The 27,039-nt window shown below is 43.3% G+C and overlaps 2 protein-coding genes across 3 annotated transcripts in view; one reads left to right on the top strand and one right to left on the bottom strand.

Annotated features, from left to right (window-relative positions):
• Positions 1-4,256, top strand: part of LOC144769444 (polycystin-1-like) — a 640,821-nt gene extending 636,565 nt beyond the window's left edge. The window contains exon 54 of the mRNA XM_078653538.1: positions 3,254-4,256. Coding sequence (XP_078509664.1) covers positions 3,254-3,973 — 720 coding nt within the window. The 3' untranslated portion in view covers positions 3,974-4,256. The remainder of the gene's footprint in view (positions 1-3,253) is intronic.
• Positions 4,257-4,258: 2 nt separating this feature from the next.
• Positions 4,259-27,039, bottom strand: part of NAT9 (N-acetyltransferase 9) — a 125,426-nt gene continuing 102,645 nt past the window's right edge. For both annotated transcript variants that reach the window (XM_078654473.1, XM_078654474.1), the window contains 3 exons: positions 6,307-6,366; positions 5,667-5,761; positions 4,259-4,716 (listed from right to left, as the gene is read on the bottom strand). In XM_078654473.1, the coding sequence (XP_078510599.1) occupies positions 4,576-4,716; positions 5,667-5,761; positions 6,307-6,366 (296 nt within the window). In that variant the 3' untranslated portion in view covers positions 4,259-4,575. The remainder of the gene's footprint in view (positions 4,717-5,666; positions 5,762-6,306; positions 6,367-27,039) is intronic.

Below are 27,039 nucleotides of genomic sequence, written 5' to 3' on the forward strand. Positions count from 1 at the left end.
TCCGCAGTTCACCATTACCACAGATTCATCCCTTCAGTGTTAGGGAGCACATATGCAGAACATGGTCTATGGTTAACATTTCAGAAATGCTTCCACATCAGTCATCTGGAGTTTCTAGTGATTCAACTAGCTCTAAAAGCTTTTCGCAATCATCTTCCTACTACATACGGACAACATGACTGGAATGCATTACGATCAATACGGGGGACACGTTCATTGCAGCTCACTCTTCTAGCAGAGTGCATCTGGCATTGGGCCATACATCACGAAATCCACCTCCTAGTGGAATACCTACCAGGGGTGGACAACGACTTCACAGACATGCTCAGCAGAACATATCAACAGATGCACGAGTGGGAAATAGATACATCTCCTCCATGGTTCCTCACCCCCAATCCAAAGGTAATGCCCTATGAATCAATTGATCAGGGAAATTTGCCCACTCTTTTCCCCCTCGCCCACACATTCCATATGTGTTGCAAAAGCTAATGCAAACAACAGTGTAAGACCTAATTGGTTATATTGCTTATGCATCAGATTAAATTTTACGGCTTTAGCTGCTTACTTGCAAAACATACAACATACCCCACTTTTTAAAGTTCAAGTGATTAAAGCATTTATGTAAGGACTAGAAAGAGTCATTCCACCTTCCACCCTGCCAGCACCAGTCTGTAACCTTAATATTGTTCTCAGTAGACTCATGGGACCACACTTTAAACCATTTCATTCCTATGACCTTAAATTCTTCACATGGAAGGTGGTTTTCTTAGTAGCTGTCCCTACTCTTAGAAGAATAAGTGAAATCCAAGCCCTTACATTGGAAGAGCTGTTCTTCCAAATATTTCCAACAAAATTGGTACTTCATACTTACCCTAAATACCTACCAAAAGTCGTATCAGCTTTTCATGCAAAATAAACAATAAAGCTACCTGTTTTCGTCCCTTAACCAGATTCAATAGCAGAAAGAGCTCTACACACATTAGATGTTAAAAAAGTATTAATGTATTACATACAAAGTACTAAAGGCATCATTACGACCAAAACGGCAAAAGGGACCGCCCGCCATAGGTGCGTCGGTCCCGCCATGCCAATCAGGATGCAACCGCCACCATGGCGATTGTATTCTGCATTTTTTACATTGCGGCGGGCGGTGCTGTAAGCAACACCCGCCGCAATGTAAAAAATGCATGTTTGCATGCACAACATGACAGGCACCGCTCAGTGCCTGCCACCTTGTGCATGCAAATGTAGGGTCGTACCATGGGTACCCCCCAAGTGCACCCCACACCCCCCAACACCCCAGGGGCCCGCAATGGGCCCCCAATACAAAAGACTGCATGCCTTTCCATGGTGGCATCGCCGCCATGGAAAGGCCCTTTCCACCAGGCATCCACCACCATATTAGGTCCAGGATCCGCCCGGCAGGCAATCGAAGGGATTGCCTGCCGGCGGAGATGCGGTGGACGGTCTTTCCGTCCGCAGCTGCGACCCCCGCCATATTTAATTGGAGGGCGTTCGGGTATCGAGGTCGGGCGGATCGCCAACGCCGGTCATAACGGACCCCTAAATCTTTTTGAAAAAAACAACAACTCTTTGTTGCATTTGAAAAACCACAGCAGCGTTCTCCAATAGCCAAAGCAAAAATAGCCAGATGGATAGTTAGATGTATTAAGATTTGCTACAGCAAAGGAAAAAGAGTACTAACTGTAACTCCAAGAGCTTACTTCACACGCAAAAAAGAAGCCTCAATGGCCTTTTTAGGAAACGTACTACTAGCTGATATTTGTAAAGTAGCTACATGGAATAACCCACATACATTCACAAAACATTACCTTGTTGATGTCTTAGCTAATTAACAGGCTGTAGTGGGTCTAGCTGTATTAAGAAGGATTTTTCAAACATCTATGTCAACCACTAGCTACCCATCCCTTTTTGGGAGCACTGTTTTTACATTTGATGCTAAGCATATGCATCTACAGCCAACACATTCTACGAATGGAATGTGTTATTTACCATGCAAGCATCTATTCGTAGCATGTAGTGCAGTAGATTCATATGCATCCACCCTCCTCCCCGGCAGCTATTGGTTGATGTATGTTCTTACCAATTAACATTTTACATTATACTACTATTCATTTGCATGCTCATCTTTTCTGTCACTTTATTGCTCCTATCCAAAGCTCATCAAATGAGCTAAAAACAATCTAACAAAAAAGCCGATCAACATGTGCAACATAGAACGTTGATTATTTTGCCCACAGCATAACCTTAGTTGTTTTATGCTGTCACTTATTTGCAATCTTTCGACTGCTTAGCCCCCGTAGGCTTCTCTTCCTTTCTTGTGCTAGCTTCTCCCAAGAGCATGGACCAATTTCTTCCTTGTCTTTCTGCCAAGCACTATTTTTTTATAAACGTTTTGATATTATTTCTGGTCATGCAATGTGCTTTCCTACATTTAGAACATGCATACGGTTTCTTATCTGCTATCTCTGTCAACGCTTTAGTTACTTACACCCAATCTGCCGTCTCAATCAGTGCTTTAGTTACAACTGTTCCACTCTACGCTACACAACTCTACGCTTTTCCACTCTACACCTCTCTGCATCACTCCATGCCACTCCACTCTACGTGACTCCACTCGATTCCACACAACGACACTCAACTCCACTCCAATTCCATAAGCATTGGTAGCTAAGGTGAAATATGCGACAAGGAAAAACAGGTCGACAAAAGTCATAGTTACTTGCTTGCAATCTTGGTTCGCCGTCATAGGTATTTTCTGTGAATTCAAAAATAGCATAATATCTCTCATTTATTAGCCTAGATGAAGTATCTACCTGGAAAAGAAACAAATATGGATTTTCCAATGTTTAACAATTGAATAAACAACAAAACTGCTTCAGATATCAGTTTCACAATATTGGGATAAGCGACGAAAGGCTCTACAGAAGAGTTTCTGATTGGGAATCCAATTATTATGGGTAGGTAACTTCTCTTTAGTTACTTATTAATGTTGTGAAAATGTCAAACCAAAATATGATATTCAACCTAGGCATTATTTTTCAAACATTCAGTTATAAGTCAATATTTTGATAAATACTAAAGACAAAAACAAATGAAAAGCTAAAGTGAAAACACAGAATGGTAAGATTAGTGACTGGGCATAGTTGTGACTTCTTAACATCCAATACAATTTAGGATGAGTGAGGTAAAAAGTATTTTTGGCTCTGACTTGCTTCTTTTGTTGCTACAGTTCCGTCACAAGGTGAAATTTGAGGGGATGGAGTCCCTGCCTTCACGTTCCTCCCAGCGATCCAAAAGTACTCCACGACCGGTAGCGGTTACAACCATCAAAAGCTGTAGCCCAAGCATCTCCTCTGGCTCTTTCTGCTCTGAGGAGCTGGCATTGCCCGACAGCCCAGCACCAGATCTGTGCTCCTCTGCCATGTACCTGGAGCGCCTTCCATCCACAGTGAACAATCTTCTGGATCAGTTTGATCGTATCAACCAAGTCCTAGAGGATGTCTGCCGCCTGGAGACTAGTCTGGAGGAGGCCCAGAGAAGGATGAATGCAAGGAGAAAGGCTCGTAAGGAAAAAGAACAACTCCAGACTAAAAAGAAAGACACCAACAGACCGGTCAAACTGCTGGACCTGCCACGAACCTACAGCACATTTTCAGAGTCTGCCCTTGCCCGGCTAAGGTCGAACAGGCTGAAGGTATGCACCATTGATGGCAACAAGCTTTTCCAGCATCCTTTGGCAGCAGATACCTTAGGAGCTCATAGGTCCTGGCTAGGAGGTGCTCCGGGATCTTATGACCTTTGTTCAAGACTAGGACAAGGTTCTGGTGCAGCATGGAAATGGAGACCAAAGAGCGAGGAGGGAAAAGGAGGAATGGGTCGTGACTTTGTTCAGCAGAATGTGCCCCAGAAAAGGAGAGCTTGGCAAACAGATGGTCATAGTGAAATGTAGTAGGCCATGGAACACTAAAGGGCTTCAACTTGAAGGGTCTTCTGGGTTCAACCTGTGCTTTGTTTGGAGTCAAGTAGACAAATATGGCTCCTTTTTCTCAGCCTTAAATTCTCCTAGCCTCACAATCCCTAACTTTGGGTGCATCTCCTTCGAACAATCAAGAAAAATCCAACTGGCTTCTTCTAAGCCCATACCCACAAACCCTTTCAGTAAACGCTCCTCAGCCTCTGATGGAAAAGAAAACAATGTTTTTAGATAATAAAATGAATTAATTCATAGGCAATGTGTCCTTTCTGGTATTGTATTTTTTTAAATATTTTCATTGTTGCCAGAGAAAAAATACAGAGATAGTGAATCAGAGTTTTGTCGCCATGTGTTGTTTGCATATTATAAAATTCATCCCCTTGGAAGACACCCTGCCCCCATCGAAAGGAGACATTTAGAAAAAAAGATTTGATAACCATTTCCTTCTCTTATTTACATGGGAGCTACAAGCTTGATGACAGGCAGTTTTACAGTGTCTGCTCAGGTGTCACACCCTTCAAACATGCATGATATCTGTCCATATGGTTGCAGTAATCGTTAGTCTTCATAAATGAGCATTAATTTACAGACGTTAAACGTTGAGTTTCGCTGTAGCTTTTCTCAAGCACATAGTCTGTCTGTCCTAAAAGCCACTGCTGTTCCTGCGCGGTCATTATTAGCCTGAAAGTCACCTCCTGGAACACACTGCTCACCGATACCTGCAGAACAAAGAAGAAGATCATTCAAGAATAAAACACTTGACCAAGAGTAAGGCACTATGCACCCCATTGCCAATTGAGAGACAGATACAATAAAACCATGAGCAAGGCAAACTCCATTCTTGCTTCATCTCAGAATTAAACAACTAGCATCCTCAGCTAAGAGCAAATAATGCATGCATAAATGAGGCACATTCCAGCCTCAATGTTGCCCCACAGCCAAGCACACTGTTTCACAAACACATCAGCAAATTTAAACGCAGCTCTGCAGGCTCATAGTTCCATCATCCTGTATCCAGAGGCTGATAATCCAGACCTCCACCCCCAATCAGCCTGGCATAAACCAACCCCAGCTCTGCAGGCTCACATATTTGCTTCCATGTCTCCTAAAGAGCTAGACCTACTTAACGCCAGCCATTGGGCCTCCCCAAGCCACTTCCAATAAGCTATGCTTGTAATATCCTCAGACACAGGCACAATGTGACTCCAGCACACATGCACAAGTACAGCACCCTCATAGCCAGATACACATCGCCTATAGAGCAAGACACTATCATGTCGTACCACACCTCCAGCCAGGCACACAACACTCAAGTAAAGCACACACCGCACTCTGGGTGGGGCACGCTCCAATGCCACAGCCAGGCACCCTGCCTGCACTACACGGCCGGCCAACCTGTATCATCCGTACTGGCCATACTGCATCATCGGGGCCGGACAAACTGCACTACCATGAGAAGGCACCCAGCAGCTACACAGCAAAATCAAGAAATGAGTCACACTGCAGCTGGGGCCTGACATATAACACTTTCAAATAAAGCATGAAGTATGATCCGAGATAGGCATACAACAGAACCAAGGCGAGCACATACCAGCTTGAAATTATGACTCTCTCTACATGCAGTCATGAATTCATGCTCACAATTTGCATTCCTGTCCCACTTGCTCACCTCCTGAAAACGAAGCTTCTGGAACAGAGCAATGCTAGCCACATTTTCTTGTCCAATTTTAGCTTCAAATTTGGAGATTCCAAGCGATGTCACTCCTATAGTACAGGGAATAATAAGAGAATAGTCAGAGTAGAGTTACCTACCGTGGCAGGTACTTTATGGTATACATTTCCCAGTCATGAAATGTAGCACACATTTAGAGCATGTCTAGGGTACACCTTTCTATCCTACAAGACACAGGTAATGCCCGATAGGAGATTTTTGTCTTCATCTTCACATGCCTTGCCCAATCGGATGTATCTTCCTGCCTCACCCACATAGGTGGTGTGCTACCGGATACATAGCCCACTCTCGCCTACAGGTTATAAATCCCAGTCCCACATCTAATGGCCTACATAATACAATGTCTACTCTCGCCAAAATGTACAGCCCTATATGATGCATAACCTAGACCCAACTGCTTTGGCATTCTTCAACAAGATGAACCACCAGCCCAACTCACACCTGTGACGGCTTAGAAAATACATTTTCTGGTAATATATCTCCTGGTACTGACCACATTGGTGCCACTCTTTATGACAGATGTCCCTGCACTACCCACATAAGCTACCCTCCAGGTTCTATTCAAAGAGATGTTTACCATATCTCAGCATCAGCAGTGTAGCCTCCTTGCCAAATCCTTTCCCACGGTAGCTGGACTCTAAAGGACACAAACATTTGGGTAAGTATCTCTCATGTAAAGTGGATTGTCTGCCTCGGAGAGTACATGTTCACCTCTTACATATACCAAAAACATAAGCAAAGTACCAAAGGGAACGTTTGGGAGCCTGTGCACAATTAGGGAGATTTCTCTTGCTCCAGAATGAGTTGCTTATACACAAGAAAAGATTTTTCTGCCGAGAATGGTCACATACTGCAGAGTCCTATGATTTAAATTATTTTATTGCTTGACAAATACCATGCCATACATAACAAGACAAAAAATACATTACTGATTGAACACTTAATGCACATTGAAAACCATTCCTAAAACGTTCTCCGAGAAAAGCACATAAAAGGAGGTAAAAACATCTCTTCCTAATCATTTTGACAATTTACTGACGGTTATAGGTGATAAAATAATTATATTCCTTGGTATGTATTTTGGTAAATAAAAGTACACATAACACAATGTATTTTAATTCATAATGAACATCGCATAAACTGTTTTCTCTATATGAAACTTGTGATTGAAATTTAAATCACACACATTCTTTAGGACAAATCAATTTGAGCTACTGAAATCAATTTCAAACCTATTGGCTGAAACAGATTTTCAAACCAATAAGCAGATAGAAAAAATAATACTTTAAACACCGTTGAACTCTTTATACATTCAAAGTCATGCTAAAATCTTTTGTCACAAACTATGGTCCAAGGAGCTACCATGTTTGCCGGCCAATACTTAATGGCATGTATTTGTTAGGCGCCATTCTTTTTCATATTTCCCAGTTTTTTTCTCCATTGATATGTAACGAGGAATGGTTCAACAAGTGTTTTGAGAAAAAAATATGTATTTCTTTTTTAAATGTTTGAACTAGAAATCTAAAATGCTTAACTCCGATAGGGGATAAATGAACTAAACCAACCAACCAAAAGGAGAACAAAAAAGTGATGGATGGAATGCTTGAATTAATCTTGACCACTGGTAATTACTCAGACCCTATGGGAGTAAAGCATTTTTGTCGGTCAGATAAGACCTAGCCATATGCAAATCAGCCTTGGCCCTGTTCCATAAGAACAGGCCGGACTGAACTGCCAAGCCAGGTCCTCTCAAAACCGGAACACAGGCAGCCCAAGACCAGTTGCGGCCTCATTGGGCCTTTTCAGTCGAGTGCAGAATGGTTCCAGTGGCACAGTGAGCATGGGACAACATCTGGGCATACCCATCACACTTTCAGCATGGCACTGTAGAGTGCAAAAAAGTAATGGCTCAGCCATTGGTAATTACTCTGGACAGAATCCCAGTCCATCATTTTTTTGCTCACTATTCCAACTCTAGCGGACTCAACCAAGACCCTTGGAATTACGCTAGATAAGAACCTGAACATGCAATCCCACATTTGCACCATGGCTAAAACCGCAGGCTTCCATCTGAGCTATCTTAGAAAACTGAAACCATTCATATCTACATCAGGCCTCAAAACGGCAGTCCGGGCATTGCTCGTCTCGAGGATTGAGTATGGATGCACAACTTTATCAGAACTACCCAAGATTTCAACAGCTCAACTAAAAGTCTGTCTCAATGCGGCCACAAGACTAATAACAGGCTCCAGAAAGTTTGACCACATCACCCCACACCTGAAAGCGCTTAACTGGTTACCTTATGAAGCAAGAATCCAACTAAAGATGGCATGTATCACACACAAAATGATACACTACAAAACACCACTTTACCTAGCCCAGAAAATCACATTGTCAGGAGGCAGCAGATTCTCACGGAGTAATGGAGACCTCTTAATGAAATCTGCCCTCCTCCGTAAGAAGAGAAGTTATGACAGAGCATTCTGGAACTCACTCCCCCGAGCATCAGAAAGATCTCATCCACGTCAGTTTTCAAAAGAGAAGCTAAGACTTTTCATATGCACAAATTCCTCCCAGAAATAACGAAAGACCTGACACTATTATGATACTTTCTAGTTAAGGGACTTTGTTGTAAGCACAACGCCTTATTCTCCCAAACTGATTATTTACACTTGTTACTGTTGCTTATAGGTTTGTGTCAAACCTGCCATCGAAAGTTCTAGGCTATGGAATTGTGAAGCGCTCTGATACCCTAATTGGGTCATGTCTGTGCTGTATAAAACACGGAATAAAAAAATAAAAAATAAAGAAATAAACTCTGATTAGACCCATCCATATGCAAATAAGCCCAGGTTTTGCTTCAACAGGAATGGCCCTAACTGCCAAGCCAGGCCACTGTGCCATAGGACTCAAGTTAAGCCTCACTGATGACATCAAAATTATATTAGGTTTGCTTATGTTCCTCAACTGAAGGGGACTGACTGGCTTGTCAGTCCGGGCCAGACTGCTCGTATTGGAGCAGGACCAAGACTGATTAGCATAAGACCGGTCTCTGTCTGGAACGGCACAGTAGGCAAAAAACATAATGGTCTGGAATGCATCCGAGTGATCACCAGTGCCTGAAATGAAGTCAAACATTCATCCCATCATCTTGTTTTTTGTGGTACACTTTTTTTGCAACATTTATTTTCAGTCATGTGAACACAAAATTGTGCAATGCCAATACCGTGAATGAATTCAAGACGGTACAGTACAAAACAGTACGTTGGAGGGTGGAATACAAAATGAAGGCAAGTACCATGAAAAGTTGTGCTTAGTCGCATCATGCACTCTATTTTATTGACACAGCGGTTGCTGGCAAACTCAGAGAGAATTGTGGGCACACTTTAAGAACAATGAATAAAATAAATCATAAGAAACTCGAAGAATACTAAGAAGAACAAGACCACCATGGTGGTGGTACAGTAAATTAAGAACATCTCACTGGGAGAGGGCAGACTCAAGGTCAGCATGCTGGAATTGGGGCTGCTACTGGGAAGGTTCTCCGTAGAGATATGTAGATACCCTCTCATTACATAGCAAGTGGCAGTAAGTGCGGAGGTATGGCTAAATCAGTTCTCCGTAGAGATATGTAGATACCCTCTCATTACATAACAAGTGGCAGTAAGTGCGGAGGTATGGCTAAATCAGTTCTCCGTAGAGATATGTAGATACCCTCTCATTACATAACAAGTGGCAGTAAGTGCGGAGGTATGGCCAGCAGAGATGAAGGCTTGTATCATAGCAAGTAGTTAATAAGTGTTGAAGCCTAACATTTAATACATTGGCACACTAAGATGATGGAGGTGAGACAAAAGTATGAGTAAAACAGGGTGGAGTAATATTAGGCAAGCAGGGACAGATGTAGTGCAAAGGAGTCTGCTGCTGGGCATTTAAAGTCAGGCACAGGTTTGTTCAAAGGGTTCCCATTAGGTTAGTTGGTCTACGTTGGATATGAGGTCTATTTGAGGGGTGAGTCTGTCAAGTTAAGCGGTGTGTCAAACGGAGTGTGGTGAGGTGTTCACGGCCGGGTACAAAGGTATCACTAATATTCCATGGTCCACTTGCTATCACCAACCTTGTCAATCCTTGCCCTAATCAAAAGGGAAGGTGCCGCAAAAGTGTGTGAAAATAATTGAGAATTCATTTTGTATACAAGTTGTTCACAGTGAGCTATCCAGGAGAGCTCTGTAAGCCATTCATCCAGAGTGCTGCAGTGCAGTAGAATACAGTCCTTGGTCTCAGCGAAGGACGTCGCTATTCATCTTTGGCTATGGGTATGTGCACTGTGCTGTGTAAGATGACCATGTGGGCCAATGGGGGAATAGGCATGTCACTAACACTTGTCAATATGGTCCAGACCACTCTTCGATATGGTTGCAAAGTGGGGCAATTCCACAACACATGAAGCAAACCACAATCCCATGGGCACATCTTCAGCAGGTGAGGGTCGAGTAGGCTTGCTCTGTGTAATTTACATGAGATTCAATAATAATCATTCAAGATCTTGAGTTAAAGGAATTTAAATTTGGATTCCCTGACCCCCCTTTAATGATCCTGTAGCAAGGTGGACCCCTCCCCTAGGGAATACTCCTTTAATTCTTCGGCTAAAGTAACCTGGAAGGATATTGTGTAGGTTTCAAAAACATTTTACCAATACTATCAATAAGATCCCCCATAAAGCCCAGATTCTACTCCATAGCACAAGATATTTCCTGAAGAGTGAGTACACCAGTTCAATCAGCATTGATTGGAATTGCAGCTGAGGAAGTGGCTCAGTTGTCTCTGGTTTCCAGCTGTTTGATCCATCTAGGTAATACTGCACTTTCAAAGGTCAAATTGATTTGGTAGGTCAACACAGAGCAAATGGTCTATGGTGGAGCTGCACTTGTCGGATCATTCTTTTCAAGAAATGAGCACGTTGTCAATCAACAGGCCAGCAATATGCTACATAGGCGTTAGTCTGTGCAGTAACATATTTACCCATGACTCTTGTCCTCCCGTCAAGAAATAGTTTTAAAAATCAAGTTGTCCAAGGTTAGTGGAACAATTGTGTGAATATACATGGGGAGTGTTGTTAAAGGGCACTGAAGAAGGGCCCTTACTAATGTCACCCTTGCAGGTACCGACCCCTCTTTCTGTGCTCCGTCAATTATCCCCTTGTGTTTGCTTTGTTCGCCCTAAGTTGGCAGACGTGGGTCTCTTGCTCACTTTGCCACTGGATTCAAGCTAGCCTGGCTGATGAAGGGTGTTACTGCGAAACCGGTCCCAGGATGCTTGTTTCCAGTCCAGGGAAGACCTGGCTTGGCAGTTCGGTCTGAATCAAGACTGATTTGCATATGGCTGGGTCTGAACTGGGATGGCGAAGTGAGCTAAAGAACAATGATGGATTCAACCCAGATCTGAAACTGGGGTGAGTGTCTGAAAAGTTTCAGTGCTCTGTCCATCATCTCCTTGTGCTTACTTTGACCGCCCCCTGTTGTGGTATGAAGAAAATTGTGATAGCTGGTGTGCAAGATAACACAGTAGGTGATGTATAAAATGCCGAACACTGTCAAATATTCACCCCCAGTACAGCGATCTGGGCCTAAATCCATCTTATCTCTGCTCACAATACCATATGTACGCGTCCTAGCAACCACGGTAAACAGTGGAGGCTTTCTTCTATTACTCTCGCGGTCACGTGATGCGGGAGTGGCTTCGACTTTACCTTCCTCACAACGCGAGCTCCACACTTCCGAAAACAAAGAAGGAGGTGTAGGATGCCGGGGACGAGGATGTCTGACCCGTCACTATAGGTAAGGGGGCTCGATGCCTTGTACCCTTCTATCCAGTCTATCGAGCCCTGTGCCGTATCGAGCCTGATAGTTAGCTTTCCATTTAATTTCAGCGACCGAGTTGGTAAATCACTAGGACCCGTGCCTAGATCGGTACGCAACAACTCAGGTACGAGCTGGCGCCATTATTAGTTCTTGGTGCAGGCTTATTTAAATTTATTTCAATACATTACCCTACCACGAGTTTACATTATTATTTTTCTCTAGATTGTTTGCCAAACTATAAGTTATATCCAGAGAGCCGGTATATTAACCCCTTCGACGCTCATGACGAGCCCAGCTCGTCATGGAGTTTCCATTGATTTCAATGGAAATTACATTGAAGAGCCAGAGGTGGCCTTAGCATCCAAGTGGTTAATCGAGCGGGACCATCCACACAACATCGAATTCCCGATTATTGCACTGAGGACACTTTTGCTTATTAACAAGGTACATTTTGAGCCAGTGCTACGATTTTTAGTGACCAAAACTCACTACAGTGGTATTTAAATCATCCGGTTATCCATCCCCTTAGGAATGCGTCTGCCTATGAAGTAAACCGTCCAATTGCAGGGCATTACAACACTGAATTGCTGATGATCGCACTGAGGGCATCTTTGCTTATTAACAAGGTAAATTCCTAGTCAGTGTTGCGATTTTTAGTGACTTAATCCGCACTACAGCGGTATCTAAATCATCCAGCTATTCATCCCCTTAGGAATGCGTCTGCAAATGAAGTAAACCGCCCGTTTGCAGAGCATTACAGAAACTTATACACAAGGTAATTTTTTACCTATCTGCCGTTGTGTTCTTGTAAGAAGTTGGCATTTCCAATGTAAAAATAGGTCAGTTTGATTGAGTGACCACCGTCCCACTTCTGATGATAATGCCTTAACTTTATTATAAATTGACCCCATAAGCAAGGCATTCCCCAGTGTTTGAGAGCTTTTCCAGTGACGTAATTCTATGAAGAATTGATGTCGAGACCAACCTATGTGACCCCTTTAATGTCTACGATCACCTGACAATTTGAAGATACATGTTGTAACCTCTAGTAAACTGCATAATCTCAGCTCCAGGCACACCTATAGACAGAAATTAGCGTGGTACTTTCCCCTATGGTCCCTTTGGACCGAGTACAGGTTATATCTATGTATGATGTCAATTAATGTACCCCTGTGTAAATAGTTTTCATTAAGTGATAATTTAGTAACCTATTTTAAATGCCCTTTCCCCTATAGGAACTGCCCACATCCCCCCCTTTCACTGTCATGAGGAAGACCCGCCATGTAAGGGGAATCATCCCTACTACGAGGGTCGAAACGTCGACTACCAACTATTACACATAATCGGAGTGTGACCTTGTACACCTGTTATTTATGATGTTACGGTAATACTAAACCTAACTGTGGATTAATTCCGTAAGGCTCCCCTGTGAAGCCATCTTCAATTGTTAAAAACAATTTACGATTGAATTGTCACTTCACCTACCTACACCATTCCTGGTCACTGCACTACCCTCCCCCTTCCCTGTACAGTGGGCACTGTTAAGATGCTAATTATTTGTATGTATATATGCACTAAAAATGAAAAAATACAGTGTAAAACGTATCGACACTATCTGAATAAACAATAGTGTTCTACGAATATAATTGTCAATGAATATTTACCGTATAACTCTAAGTTACTCCTAACTGGTCAGGGACCACTCTCTTTATATCATATAACTACCCAGGTCCCTATGACCCCCTTACTGTAATCCCACCATACCATTCCAGTTTGGACCCAGCATATGGCTGGGCCCAAACTGGGGTGGCATAATGAGCAAACAAACAGATCCGTGACTGGGGGTGAATGTTTGACAATGTTCAGTATTCAGTTCATCATCTTTTTGTCTTACTAAAGACGCCCCAATTGGGAAGGGTATGCCCAGAGGTGGGCCTCGTGCTCACACTGCCATTGGATTGAAGCTAGCCTGGATGATGAGGGACGATACTCTGAAACGGGTCTAAGGATTGTTTTTTACGGTCCAGGGAGGAACCTGGCATGGCCGTTCCGGCTGGACTGTTCCCATTGGGAGCAGGGCCAACACCGATTTGCATATGGCTGGGTCCAAACTGGGGTGGCCTGGTGAGCACAAAAATAGAATAGGGTAAGGGCCACTCCATTTGTCATGGAATGCCCTTGTGCCACAGGTTCAAAATCCTACACCTGTTGTTCTGGTGGTTAGAACTCAACATACATGTTGACATGGTTGGAACTCAACCAGTGCAGCTTTGTGGTCATACCACAGCTTCTGAAGCTGTTGGCTGGCCTCAAGATTTTTGGATGCCTTTTCCATGTACTCTGTCATCCTGGAACGGAGGTTTAGTACATAGACTACCACATCTTGTTTAGGTTCATGGAGAGGCCTCTCCCAACCTTCTTTTACAAGAGGAAGTGGTCCCCTCCTAGGATGGCCAAACAAATGTTCAAAGGGGAAAACTCTACTCTCTTCTGAGTCACCTCCCTGTAAGGAAAGAACAAGCAAGGCAAGAGAACATTCCATCTCCTTGAGCCCCATGATCATGTCCTTCAATGTTTTGTTGAATATCTCAACAAGTCTATTGGTTTGTGGGTGGTAAGAGGTAGTGAATTTGTAGTTCACTCCACATTCATCCCACATGTACTTCAGGTATGCTGAAATGACGTTGGTACCTGTCTGACAACACCTCCTTAGGAAACCCTATCCTGGTGAAGACACCAATGTGAGCCTTGGCAACTGCAGGAGCTGTAGTAGTCCTAAGGGGAATTGACTCACGATACCTGGTAGCATGATCCACTACTACCAGAATGAATTGCGATTCTCCTATTATCATGTCTAGAGAATCTAGATTTCATTAAAGACAAGGAGGCTCACATTATGCAATGACTTTTAATTGCAGATCCAAGCCAGTCGCATCACAATACAAAGGTTCCATTAAGAACACTGAGATAAGGTAAGACATTAGACATAGCAACCATCAGCCTCTTTTAAATCAGGCGAAAGAAGATCCACTAGATTCCAGAAGATTCGAAGTAAAACACAAACAAAATTGAAGAGGACAACCAGTCGGCTTCCCGATGATGAAACGTCCAAAGTAGTTTAAGTAGAAGGAATATCTAAAAAAAAAGGAGACAATGAAAATTGTATCCTAAATACAATAAAAACCGTATCCTAATAAAATGGGAGATATAAGGCATATCCAGATGAACAATTGAAGAATAATTAATAAACATTTCAAAATACATAACATCAAGATGATAAATAACATCATGTTAAGTTATACCCAATACCAAACAGGGGATGGGTTGGGCGGGATAATGTGAGCCTCCTTGTCTTTAATGAAATCTAGATTCTCTAGGCATGATAATAGGAGAATCGCAATTTCATTACAAGAACGGAGGCTACATTATGCATGTTGGTAGCCCTGTAAAACTACATTAGACATGTGTTCAATTGGTTTACAATAATGTCTTGCAAAGGTACTCGCGTTAGACCAGTCAGCAGCTTTAAGGATATCATCCAATTTACCTCCGGACCAAAGAGACTTACTTGCCATGGCACCTCTAGGAGAATGAGCTTGAAATTTAGATATATCAATACCAGCTAGAGACATAGCAGACTTAACCCATCTGGTAATGGAAGTGGAGGAAATAGCCTTATGAGGCTTAACAAAGGAAATGAGAAGCTGACTCTCATTAAGCGGTCGAAGGTTAGACATTGTCACATCATAAGCTTTCATACATTCAACTACACAAAGTTTCGGACAAGGGTCGAAACGAGGATAGAAGATTGAGTCAGACATGGTCTTGGTTCTTCTATAGACCTCAAATTTAACTCCAAACAAATATGACCTATTAGAGATCTCCAGAGCTTTAACATCAGAAAATCTACGACAAGAGATAAGGCAAAGAAGAGTTGCGAGTTTAATAGATAGAAACTTTCTGCTCAAAAACGAATTATCGGGCCAGGAAGTGAAGAGATCTAGTATCAAATTCACATCCCAAAGTGTATCATATTTTGGCTTCGGGGGTCTTTTTAGACGAATACTCTTCATAACCCTACAAACAATCACATTTTTACCAACCGACTTCCCGTTAATAAGGACATGACCAGCAGAGATCGCCGATCTATAACAGTTGATTGATCTATTACTCAATCCTTTGTCGAAGAGTTCAGCGAGGAAATTCACTATATCAACGAGAGGTGCCTGAGTGGGATCCAAATCCCTCTCCATGCACCAACGAAACCAACATTTCCAGATAATCTTGTTTCTGTAGTGAGTTCCCAGTGCCCATGACTCTCTGAGGAGAGTAGAAGCTGATGACGAAAGACCTGAGACTTCGTTCGATCTCCTGACACTTTCCAGGCAAGAAGTTTCAAACTTCCGGATAGAGTCATTAGGTGAGGATCTCCGTTTACGTCTGAAAGGAGGTCTTCCAGTGAAGGTATCAGAAAAGGAATTTCGAAAGATAGTTCCAGAACAGTGGGGAACCATGCTTGAGACGGCCAGAAGGGAGTTATAAGAACTAGAGAGCACCGGTCTTCCCTCACTTTCTGCAAGACTCTCTGGATCATTGCGAATGGGGGAAAGGCATAAGCATTGATCCCTGACCAGGGTTGGAGAAATGCGTTCACTGCTTCTGCGCCGGGATCCGGCATCCAGCTGAAGTAATGCTCTAGTTGAGAGGTGAGACGACTCGCAAATAAGTCTATTTCGAATGGCCCCCAATAAAAAATTTGTGAGTCGAAGACAGCGAAGTTGAGTTTCCAATCGCTGTAGTCCGAAAGGAATCTGGAGTTCCAATCGGCAGCAACATTCGATTTTCCTGGATAATACTCCGCTCTGAGGGCAATTTTGTGTTCTAAGCAGAACATCCAGAGTTTCCTTGCTAGGTTGGAAAGGTCTGCAGATTTCGTACCTCCCAACCGATTGATGTAGGCCACTGCCGAGACATTGTCCATTTTCAGAACGACCGATCTCCCCTGTGTTGAGTGTTTGAAACTCATAAGGGCGTAAAGGCCAGCAGTAAGTTCGAGGAAATTTATATGTTGAGATGACTCCTCCTGAGACCAAATGCCACCCGTATTCCGGTCTAGGAAACATGCAACCCAACCATGAAGGGAAGCATCCGATTCCAACACAAAATCCGGTTCCGAACCGAAAATTGCTTTCCCATTCCAAGCCTACAGGTTTTCCAACCACCAGTTCAGTTCTGCTTTGGCCTCCAAATCTAGGGAGATTCGGTTCATGGAGAGGCCTCTCCCAACCTTCTTTTACAAGAGGAAGTGGTCCCCTCCTAGGATGGCCAAACAAATGTTCAAAGGGGAAAACTCTACTCTCTTCTGAGTCACCTCCCTGTAAGGAAAGAACAAGCAAGGCAAGAGAACATTCCATCTCCTTGAGCCCCATGATCATGTCCTTCAATGTTTTGTTGAATATCTCAACAAGTCTATTGGTTTGTGGGTGGTAAGAGGTAGTGAATTTGTAGTTCACTCCACATTCATCCCACATGTACTTCAGGTATGCTGAAATGACGTTGGTACCTGTCTGACAACACCTCCTTAGGAAACCCTATCCTGGTGAAGACACCAATGTGAGCCTTGGCAACTGCAGGAGCTGTAGTAGTCCTAAGGGGAATTGACTCACGATACCTGGTAGCATGATCCACTACTACCAGAATGAATTGCGATTCTCCTATTATCATGTCTAGAGAATCTAGATTTCATTAAAGACAAGGAGGCTCACATTATGCAATGACTTTTAATTGCAGATCCAAGCCAGTCGCATCACAATACAAAGGTTCCATTAAGAACACTGAGATAAGGTAAGACATTAGACATAGCAACCATCAGCCTCTTTTAAATCAGGCGAAAGAAGATCCACTAGATTCCAGAAGATTCGAAGTAAAACACAAACAAAATTGAAGAGGACAACCAGTCGGCTTCCCGATGATGAAACGTCCAAAGTAGTTTAAGTAGAAGGAATATCTGAAAAAAAGGAGACAATGAAAATTGTATCCTAAATACAATAAAAAACGTATCCTAATAAAATGGGAGATATAAGGCATATCCAGATGAACAATTGAAGAATAATTAATAAACATTTCAAAATACATAACATCAAGATGATAAATAACATCATGTTAAGTTATACCCAATACCAAACAGGGGATGGGTTGGGCGGGATAATGTGAGCCTCCTTGTCTTTAATGAAATCTAGATTCTCTAGGCATGATAATAGGAGAATCGCAATTTCATTACAAGAACGGAGGCTACATTATGCATGTTGGTAGCCCTGTAAAACTACATTAGACATGTGTTCAATTGGTTTACAATAATGTCTTGCAAAGGTACTCGCGTTAGACCAGTCAGCAGCTTTAAGGATATCATCCAATTTACCTCCGGACCAAAGAGACTTACTTGCCATGGCACCTCTAGGAGAATGAGCTTGAAATTTAGATATATCAATACCAGCTAGAGACATAGCAGACTTAACCCATCTGGTAATGGAAGTGGAGGAAATAGCCTTATGAGGCTTAACAAAGGAAATGAGAAGCTGACTCTCATTAAGCGGTCGAAGGTTAGACATTGTCACATCATAAGCTTTCATACATTCAACTACACAAAGTTTCGGACAAGGGTCGAAACGAGGATAGAAGATTGAGTCAGACATGGTCTTGGTTCTTCTATAGACCTCAAATTTAACTCCAAACAAATATGACCTATTAGAGATCTCCAGAGCTTTAACATCAGAAAATCTACGACAAGAGATAAGGCAAAGAAGAGTTGCGAGTTTAATAGATAGAAACTTTCTGCTCAAAAACGAATTATCGGGCCAGGAAGTGAAGAGATCTAGTATCAAATTCACATCCCAAAGTGTATCATATTTTGGCTTCGGGGGTCTTTTTAGACGAATACTCTTCATAACCCTACAAACAATCACATTTTTACCAACCGACTTCCCGTTAATAAGGACATGACCAGCAGAGATCGCCGATCTATAACAGTTGATTGATCTATTACTCAATCCTTTGTCGAAGAGTTCAGCGAGGAAATTCACTATATCAACGAGAGGTGCCTGAGTGGGATCCAAATCCCTCTCCATGCACCAACGAAACCAACATTTCCAGATAATCTTGTTTCTGTAGTGAGTTCCCAGTGCCCATGACTCTCTGAGGAGAGTAGAAGCTGATGACGAAAGACCTGAGACTTCGTTCGATCTCCTGACACTTTCCAGGCAAGAAGTTTCAAACTTCCGGATAGAGTCATTAGGTGAGGATCTCCGTTTACGTCTGAAAGGAGGTCTTCCAGTGAAGGTATCAGAAAAGGAATTTCGAAAGATAGTTCCAGAACAGTGGGGAACCATGCTTGAGACGGCCAGAAGGGAGTTATAAGAACTAGAGAGCACCGGTCTTCCCTCACTTTCTGCAAGACTCTCTGGATCATTGCGAATGGGGGAAAGGCATAAGCATTGATCCCTGACCAGGGTTGGAGAAATGCGTTCACTGCTTCTGCGCCGGGATCCGGCATCCAGCTGAAGTAATGCTCTAGTTGAGAGGTGAGACGACTCGCAAATAAGTCTATTTCGAATGGCCCCCAATAAAAAATTTGTGAGTCGAAGACAGCGAAGTTGAGTTTCCAATCGCTGTAGTCCGAAAGGAATCTGGAGTTCCAATCGGCAGCAACATTCGATTTTCCTGGATAATACTCCGCTCTGAGGGCAATTTTGTGTTCTAAGCAGAACATCCAGAGTTTCCTTGCTAGGTTGGAAAGGTCTGCAGATTTCGTACCTCCCAACCGATTGATGTAGGCCACTGCCGAGACATTGTCCATTTTCAGAACGACCGATCTCCCCTGTGTTGAGTGTTTGAAACTCATAAGGGCGTAAAGGCCAGCAGTAAGTTCGAGGAAATTTATATGTTGAGATGACTCCTCCTGAGACCAAATGCCACCCGTATTCCGGTCTAGGAAACATGCAACCCAACCATGAAGGGAAGCATCCGATTCCAACACAAAATCCGGTTCCGAACCGAAAATTGCTTTCCCATTCCAAGCCTACAGGTTTTCCAACCACCAGTTCAGTTCTGCTTTGGCCTCCAAATCTAGGGAGATTCGGTCTTCGTACCAAAGACCGAACCTCAACGCCCTTCCTTTTATCCTTTGCAAGGCCTTGTCATTCAGAGGGCCTGGGAAGATCGCCTGAATGGAAGAAGATAAGAGACCTAGAAGTCTTGCCAGTTCCCTTAAAGGGATGTCCTCCTGTCTCAAAACATGACAAATCTCTTTCTTGATCTTCGAGATCTTTGAAGGAGGTAAAAGGAGAAGACACATGGAAGTGTCCAGAGTGAAACCCAGAAACTCGAGTGATTTTGATGGGGTTAGAATAGACTTCTCTTTGTTGATAATGAAGCCTAGACTTACCAGCAGATTCATAACCGTTTCCAGGTCGAGGCGAATCTGATGCAGGTCTTGGGGCATTATCAAGATGTCGTCGAGATAAATAATAAGCCTGACGCCTCGTTCTCTTAGGAAGGAACCTACTGCTCTCATTACCTTGGTAAAACACCAAGGTGCGGACGAAAGTCCGATGGGTAGAGCCTGGAACTGATAAAGGTGTTTTTTCCATAGAAATTGTAGGTAAGATTGATGTATTTCCGCCATCGGAATCGTGAAGTAGGCGTCCTTCAGATCTAGGTTGACTAACCAGTCTTCTTTTTGAAGAAGGTCTCTCAGGAGATGTATTCCTTCCATTTTGAAGTGCCTGTAAACAAGAAATTTGTTGAGGTCCTTTAAATTTATAACCGGTCTCCAACCTTTTCCTTTTTTCTCCACAAGGAACAAAGAGCTTACGAAGGTTAGAGAATCCAAAGGAACTTCTATTATCGCTCCTTTCTGGAGCATAGAGTAGATCTTTTCCTCTACTATTTACTCTTTTTCTATTGAAACAGGAATATCCCTTGGTAAGGAAGTTTGAAACGGAGTTTGAACAAGATCTATCATAAAGCCTGTCACTGTGGACAGAACCCAAGGGTCTTGTGTTATTTCCTCCCATTTCTTTGAAAAAAGTCTGAGTCTCCCTCCCACCTTTGGAGGGATAGAAGGAGAAAGTAAATGAGGAGAACTTACTTGGAGGATTTGACGAGAATGACGCTCGTGATCTTGCCCCTCTGGCTCTGTTTCCTCTTCCACGGTTGAATCAGTTGTTGTAATTATATTGCTGTGCGCCTCTTCCGAAAGGGCGTGATCTTTGATAGGGCCTCAGGTTAAACCGGCCGGAAGAAAGGCCCCTTCTTCCTGCCCTTCCAAAAACATTATTGTTGAATACTCTCTTGATATTCTTTTGGGCCTTATCAAGTGCAGTAAAAGTTGAAACGTACTTTCCCAAAGATTTTATAAGCTCTTCACCAAAGAGCAGCCCTTTTGGATTCGAAGATGGTTCCTTCTCAGCCATATCGGAGAGTTTAGGGTCAAGTTTATAAAGGATGAGCCTACGCCTTTCAGCGTTAATGCTGGTATTGGCTTTGCCTAGGAGAATGAGGGCTCTTTGACTCCATCCTCTTATTAAATCTATATTAAGCTGGGTACCTTTAAGGTAACACTCTTCAGCGGAGTCAAGAATTCTGCTAAGTGGACCAACCACATCCAGTAGGCGGTCTTGGCACCCTTTAAATGCTTTTTCAAGGCCTTTTCTAGGGTCGCGCTCAAGTCTAAATAGATACTTAATTAATTTCGGATCCATATTAGGAGCATAACATGCTTTCTCATCGATTGAGGGTCTTGAACACTCTGCCCTTAAAATATTCCTGGTCTCTCTTTCAAGAGGGAAACAAATCCATTTTTTAATAAATTTTGAAACATGTTCCTGTGGAGACCATTGTGAGGAACAGGGATGTTTTAGATTTAGGGGGAGAACATCTCCTCTCCCAGGGGGTTTAGAATACTATCCTTGGATGTAGAAGGGGGTTCATCCTCCTCATCAAAATTTCCTACATCCCCATCATCTAAATCCAGAACGTATTCGTCTGGATTCATATCATCATCATCATCCTCGTCCTCTGGGTAGGCTTGAGCACTTTGAGATAGTGAGCCGCTAAGGGCATCCAAGGTATTTGGGCCGCAAAGGGCACCCGATTGTTTTGTGTCATAAGAGACATCTCTATTATTTGAGGTGCGAGGACCTTCCAAAAGTTTTGTGGTGCTAAGACCACCAACATTATCAGAGGTGCTAGGACCTCCCGTGCTCACAAGGGTTTCGGTAGCGGTGTGGTTAGTTTCTTTGTACGTTTAGACCCCACTTTCTCATGAAAAAACATATCAGACACATCTTCCTGAGAGGGAAGTGGTCTTTTGTAAGGAGCAAATTGGGCAAAGGTCTCCCGTATACAGGATTTCATTTCTTTCTGGATCATAATACGAAAATCCTCCTTATTAAAATTAGGGAGCGTAGCATTGTTCACATCTGACTCTGAGTCAGATACATTTTCCATATTGCCCCTCTTTTTTTTATATAAATAAAGGATCTTACTAATTCATATATAAATAAAGAATCTTACTTATTCACCCTATTAATGCACTTGTTGTTAAGAGATAATGATCTTACTTATTTACCCTATTAATGCAGAGGTTAATAATGGATGTGGCAAAGGTAAAAAAAGGACGATTTTTTGCCCTCTATGACGATTTTCGCCCTCTATTTTTGGCTTTAGATAGTGTTTAACACTGAAGAGCGTCCGTCTTTAAGATATCCGACTATGCGCTTGAGCAGGAAAGCTGTTTTAAACCTAACAGGGAAATTAGAGGAAAGATCCTTGGGTATACACGCACAAAGCGTGTGCTCTGCCAAGGGTCTTTCCTTCACGCGATGTCGGAGTTCAACAGCATGGCTCGTTTGTCGGTAATGAAACTACCTCTGTGTGAGCCTTTCCGCGAAACGGCACTCAAGTTCCTTTCATAATAACAATGCAGGCTTAGAGCAGGCAACAGTCTACGGGCAACTATCCACTACCTCACAAGGTGAGAAAGGAGAATTAGCGCGCGTCGGGTTATACGCGCCTTCCAAGAAGATTTAAAATGTGCTAAAAACAACTTCCCTTCAGCGAGTGAGTAGAAACGATTTCGGGCTCGCGAGGGGGAAAGGAGGGGTAACTCGGTAAATCGTTAAATAAAGTATAAAATATCATATCAGATCCTTCTTGAGAGAGGGGAGAGATAAGGGAGGGGTGGGATCTCCATAAATTGCAGATCCCGGGAGGAGGGAGGGTAGGAAGTGGGGTAAGGCCACAAAAGGGTAATATGAAATGAATCTAACAGCAATATGAGAATACAACGGCAATATGAGGTGAGGATTAACCCACCTATAAATTAAACCTCCCCAAAATTAATATCCATATCACGGTTAAATGACAATAATGATAAAATAAGAGAGAAAGAAGCGAGCTACTTATCTGCTTGGAGCCGCATTTAAAAGAGGCTGATGGTTGCTATGTCTAATGTCTTACCTTATCTCTGTGTTCTTAATGGAACCTTTGTATTGTGATGCGACTGGCTTGGATCTGCAATTAAAAGTCATTGCATAATGTAGCCTCCGTTCTTGTAATGAAATTTGTTTCGTCAGGCTGTTTCCTCAGGCTGTGGGTGGCTCAAGTGGTATGTCCACACCAACCCTTTCAAAGGGAGCCCCAACCAGTGGCAGTGAAATTAAGGGGGCCTTTGGGTGTCCACCTGTCTTGCCACTGTCCTGACAGGTGACACGGGGGTTGCTGACTCAAACTCAGAGAGAATTGTGGGCACACTTTAAGAACAATGAAAAAAAGAAATCATAAGAAACTCGAAGAATACTAAGAAGAACAAGAACTCCTAAACTTTCTGGGACATCTGGGGCCAGTAGAAACGGCTGATAAGCATTTGAAAGTTTTGGTCTGGCCCAGATGCCCAGCTAGGAGGATGTCATGGACCAAAGTGAGTAAGAACTCCCTATTCTATGCAATTGAGGCACTACCACTCTCTTAGTGGCACCAAGTTTGGGGCCTCTGACCTCAGTGTACAGGAGTCCCTCCTCCCAATAGACCCAGTGGGAGCCACTGACAACTCCCTTTTACTGGTCAGCACCTTATTTATTTATAAAGTTTTATAAGACTTGTTGTCCAAGGCACAGCTGTTCCCTAGAGGCTACCCCTGGGCTCAGGAGCTCAACCTGGTATGGTCCAAGTTCCATGGGCTCAGTTCCCTCTGCGGCTGGCAAGTCATCTCCCTGAGGAGAGGGGTCCTGAGCTTGTTGCTGTGTAGAAGCTGTTTCCCCAGCCTTCCTACTCTTTCTCTTGGGAGGTTGGGACATCCTTTCAGGTTCCAACACTTCTTTTTCATCCTGTGCTCGAGTTTTGCTCTGGTATTCACACACACGATATCAGAGATTTGCAGCATTGCTGCATGTGTCTTTCTTTCTACCTCAGTCCATGCTGAGGTTTCCACATCATTTCCAAGCAGACAGCAGCTGAGAGTTTTAAAGATACCACTACTTGCTTCAGGACAGTACCCTCTCCCCCACTGCCCCCAGCCTAAGGTCACCACAGCGATGGAATGGACTGCGGTTACACTGTCGGCGTTGGTGACTGGATAGGTTTTTCCTGTCAGGTATTGTCCTGGGGAAATTAGTGTATCTCTCACTATTGTGACACTGGCACCTGTATCTCTGAGGGCTTTTATGCTAGTCCCATTCACTAAGGGGTATTACAAATACTTCTTTGAGTTAGGGGGCCAGACAGCTAAAGTGGCCACTGCTCTCTCCCCTTCAGATACTAAGACAGCTTCAGTGTGAACCCTGAGTTGATCTAGGCACACTGGTGATTTGCCACACCAATACTAACAGGAGGGGGACTGGGGCCATTTTTGTTGGGACAGGCATTATCTCAGGGGGGTGTCTAACCTTCCTACAGTTGCGACACCAGGCCTTTAGTGGATCAACATTTGTACCCTTATATCCACCAGTGGACTGGGAAGACGTCTGGGACCTACCCTCCTGAACAGGTTATTGGCAGCTTTTAGAAGCCTCTTGGGTTTTATCTTTTGGGGGATCACCCCCTTTCCCCTGGGGAGGTGTTGTAACCCTTTTCTTCTCGTCACCCCCAGTGGAAGTTTTGGTCACCCCAGTCTTGACCCAATGGTCTGCCTTCTTTTCCAATTGTTGCTGAGAAATTAGCCCTAGGTCTACAAGACACTGGTGCAATGCTTCATTAGGGCAATTACTTCACGTGTTACCTGAGTTCACTGGAGACCTGACATTAACCAGGGCTCATTGCGTTCCAGCTCATCCCCTATCTAGTCCCAAGTTTCCAAGTACCATTTTGACTAACTTTGCAGACTACTGTGTGAAAGAGAACATTTTGACAAAAGCTGTGCAGCAGAGACAGTTTTCCATCAATGAGGGGTCTAAAGGTCGGATTTTTGCAGATATGTCGGTGGTAGCCGCACGCAGGTGTAAAGAGTTTGTGAAACTCCTGTATCTCTTCAAAGCTCAAGGGGCATAGGCTTGTATTGCTCAGCAATCAAAGCTTAGAGTCCTAGTGAGAGGAACATTCCATATGTTCTCAAGCATAGAAGAAGCCCAGGAATTATTGAAAGAGATTTCTTCTCTAAAATGAATCCATTGCCGGGGGAGGGAGGGTCACCAAGGGTGTAGTTCCATGACACCCATTAGGAGTGTAGGGAGACTGAAATGTGGCCTTAAGTCTAACTCACCCAAGCTTTATCTACCGAAAACTTTCTCTGGTGCTTTTTTTGCGTCAGCTGGGTTAGCAACTTAGCAATGAGAGGCGTAGCTATTTACTTTTCTAGAAATGTATCTTGGAAATTTGAACAGGTTCGCAGGGATCACCAGGGAAGATGGTTATGGGTAGTGGCGAAAGTAAATAGGAGGATTTTGAATTTTGTGAATTATTATGGTCCGATTATGGATGATGCTTCTGGGCAGGCAAAGATTAACGAGCTGCTAAGGGGAGCACCTGGACAGATCATTATTGGGGGGGGAGGGGACTTCAATTATATCAGGATCTAAAAAAAGACACCTCTAATAAAAATAAAAAACAATTGAAACAAATACAAAAAAAATCTTAGAAGTTATAAAACACGACTATCAGCTGATAGACACATGGCATAATGCCAACCCATTCACAAATAATTATACATGCAACTCTCGCCAGCACCAGACGGCATCTCGTATTGAATATCTTAAAGGCAGACATCGGGGCTAATTCTTTCTCTGAACACTCATATATCAAGCTCGACCTAGAAACTGACGAGGAGCGAAGGGAGCGATCTAGGTGGCAGATGGATCGTCTTCTCCTTCAGGATCAACAATGGGTCGAGAGCTTAAGAGAATGGATTATTGGATATTTCAGGCTAAATGAGGGGACGGCTTAACCCTTCGCAGTATTGGGGGGGGTTTTCAAGGCTGCTGTTCGAGGACAAATTATCTCCTTCTCGGCCGCTCAGTCGAAAATATGACGGGCTAAAATAGCTGAACTCCAGCAGGCCGTGGAAAGGGCTCAGGATCTGAGCAACGTGTCTCAACGACATCTCCTTGAAGATGCCAAAAAGGCATTGAGGGAATTCTTATAAGAAGAAGAAATTAGTAGCTTTCAAACTTACCAACGGGTATATGAGGAAAGCCAAATGGTGGGTAAATTGTTAGCTGGCTCCACAAAAACTAGACAAGAAGCTGCCTTAATTTCAAAGGTGGTGGATCCCAAGACTGGATTTGTAGTGTCAAAAAGTGATGAGATAGCTCTGGCCTTTATGGAACACTACCAACAGCTGTATACAATGGAATACCCAGTTGGGCAAGATACCATACAGAATTATTTTGACGGACCTGAAACTGTCTGATCCCCTCGTGGAACAGCTAAAACTAGACATTTTAAAAACCGAAATTCTGGCAGCCTTGAAATCAATTGCTGGAGCCAAAGCTTGAGGAGAAGATGGACTCCCTATTGAGTTTTATGAGGTATTTGCCAAATAATTGACTCCACCCCTGACTAAGCTATTTAAATATATCAAATATGGAGGTGTGGTGCCCCCGCCTTTTAACCCGTTCGGTGCTGATGGCGGTTCCCGGCCGTCATGAGTTACGGTGGGCGTTTGCTGATGACGGCCGGGAGCTGTCATGACCACGCCCGCGATCGGAATGTCCCGCACAGGCGCGGAATTCCAGACGCAGCCAGGGGGTTAAAGAAGCGATAGTTGTCAGTTTTATGAAAAAGGGAAAGGATCCAAAAGACGTCAATTCCTATAGACCCATCAGTCTCCTTAACGCTGATTATAAGATCCTAGTGAAGATCTGGGCGCAGCGTTGTATACCCGTTGCACAGGAAATAATCCATAAGGATCAGTCTGGGTTCATAGCAGGGAGATCTATGTCGTCTTCTACTGAATTTTT

Source organism: Lissotriton helveticus, chromosome 7, assembly GCF_964261635.1.
Source record: "Lissotriton helveticus chromosome 7, aLisHel1.1, whole genome shotgun sequence".
NCBI classification, from domain to species: domain Eukaryota; kingdom Metazoa; phylum Chordata; class Amphibia; order Caudata; family Salamandridae; genus Lissotriton; species Lissotriton helveticus.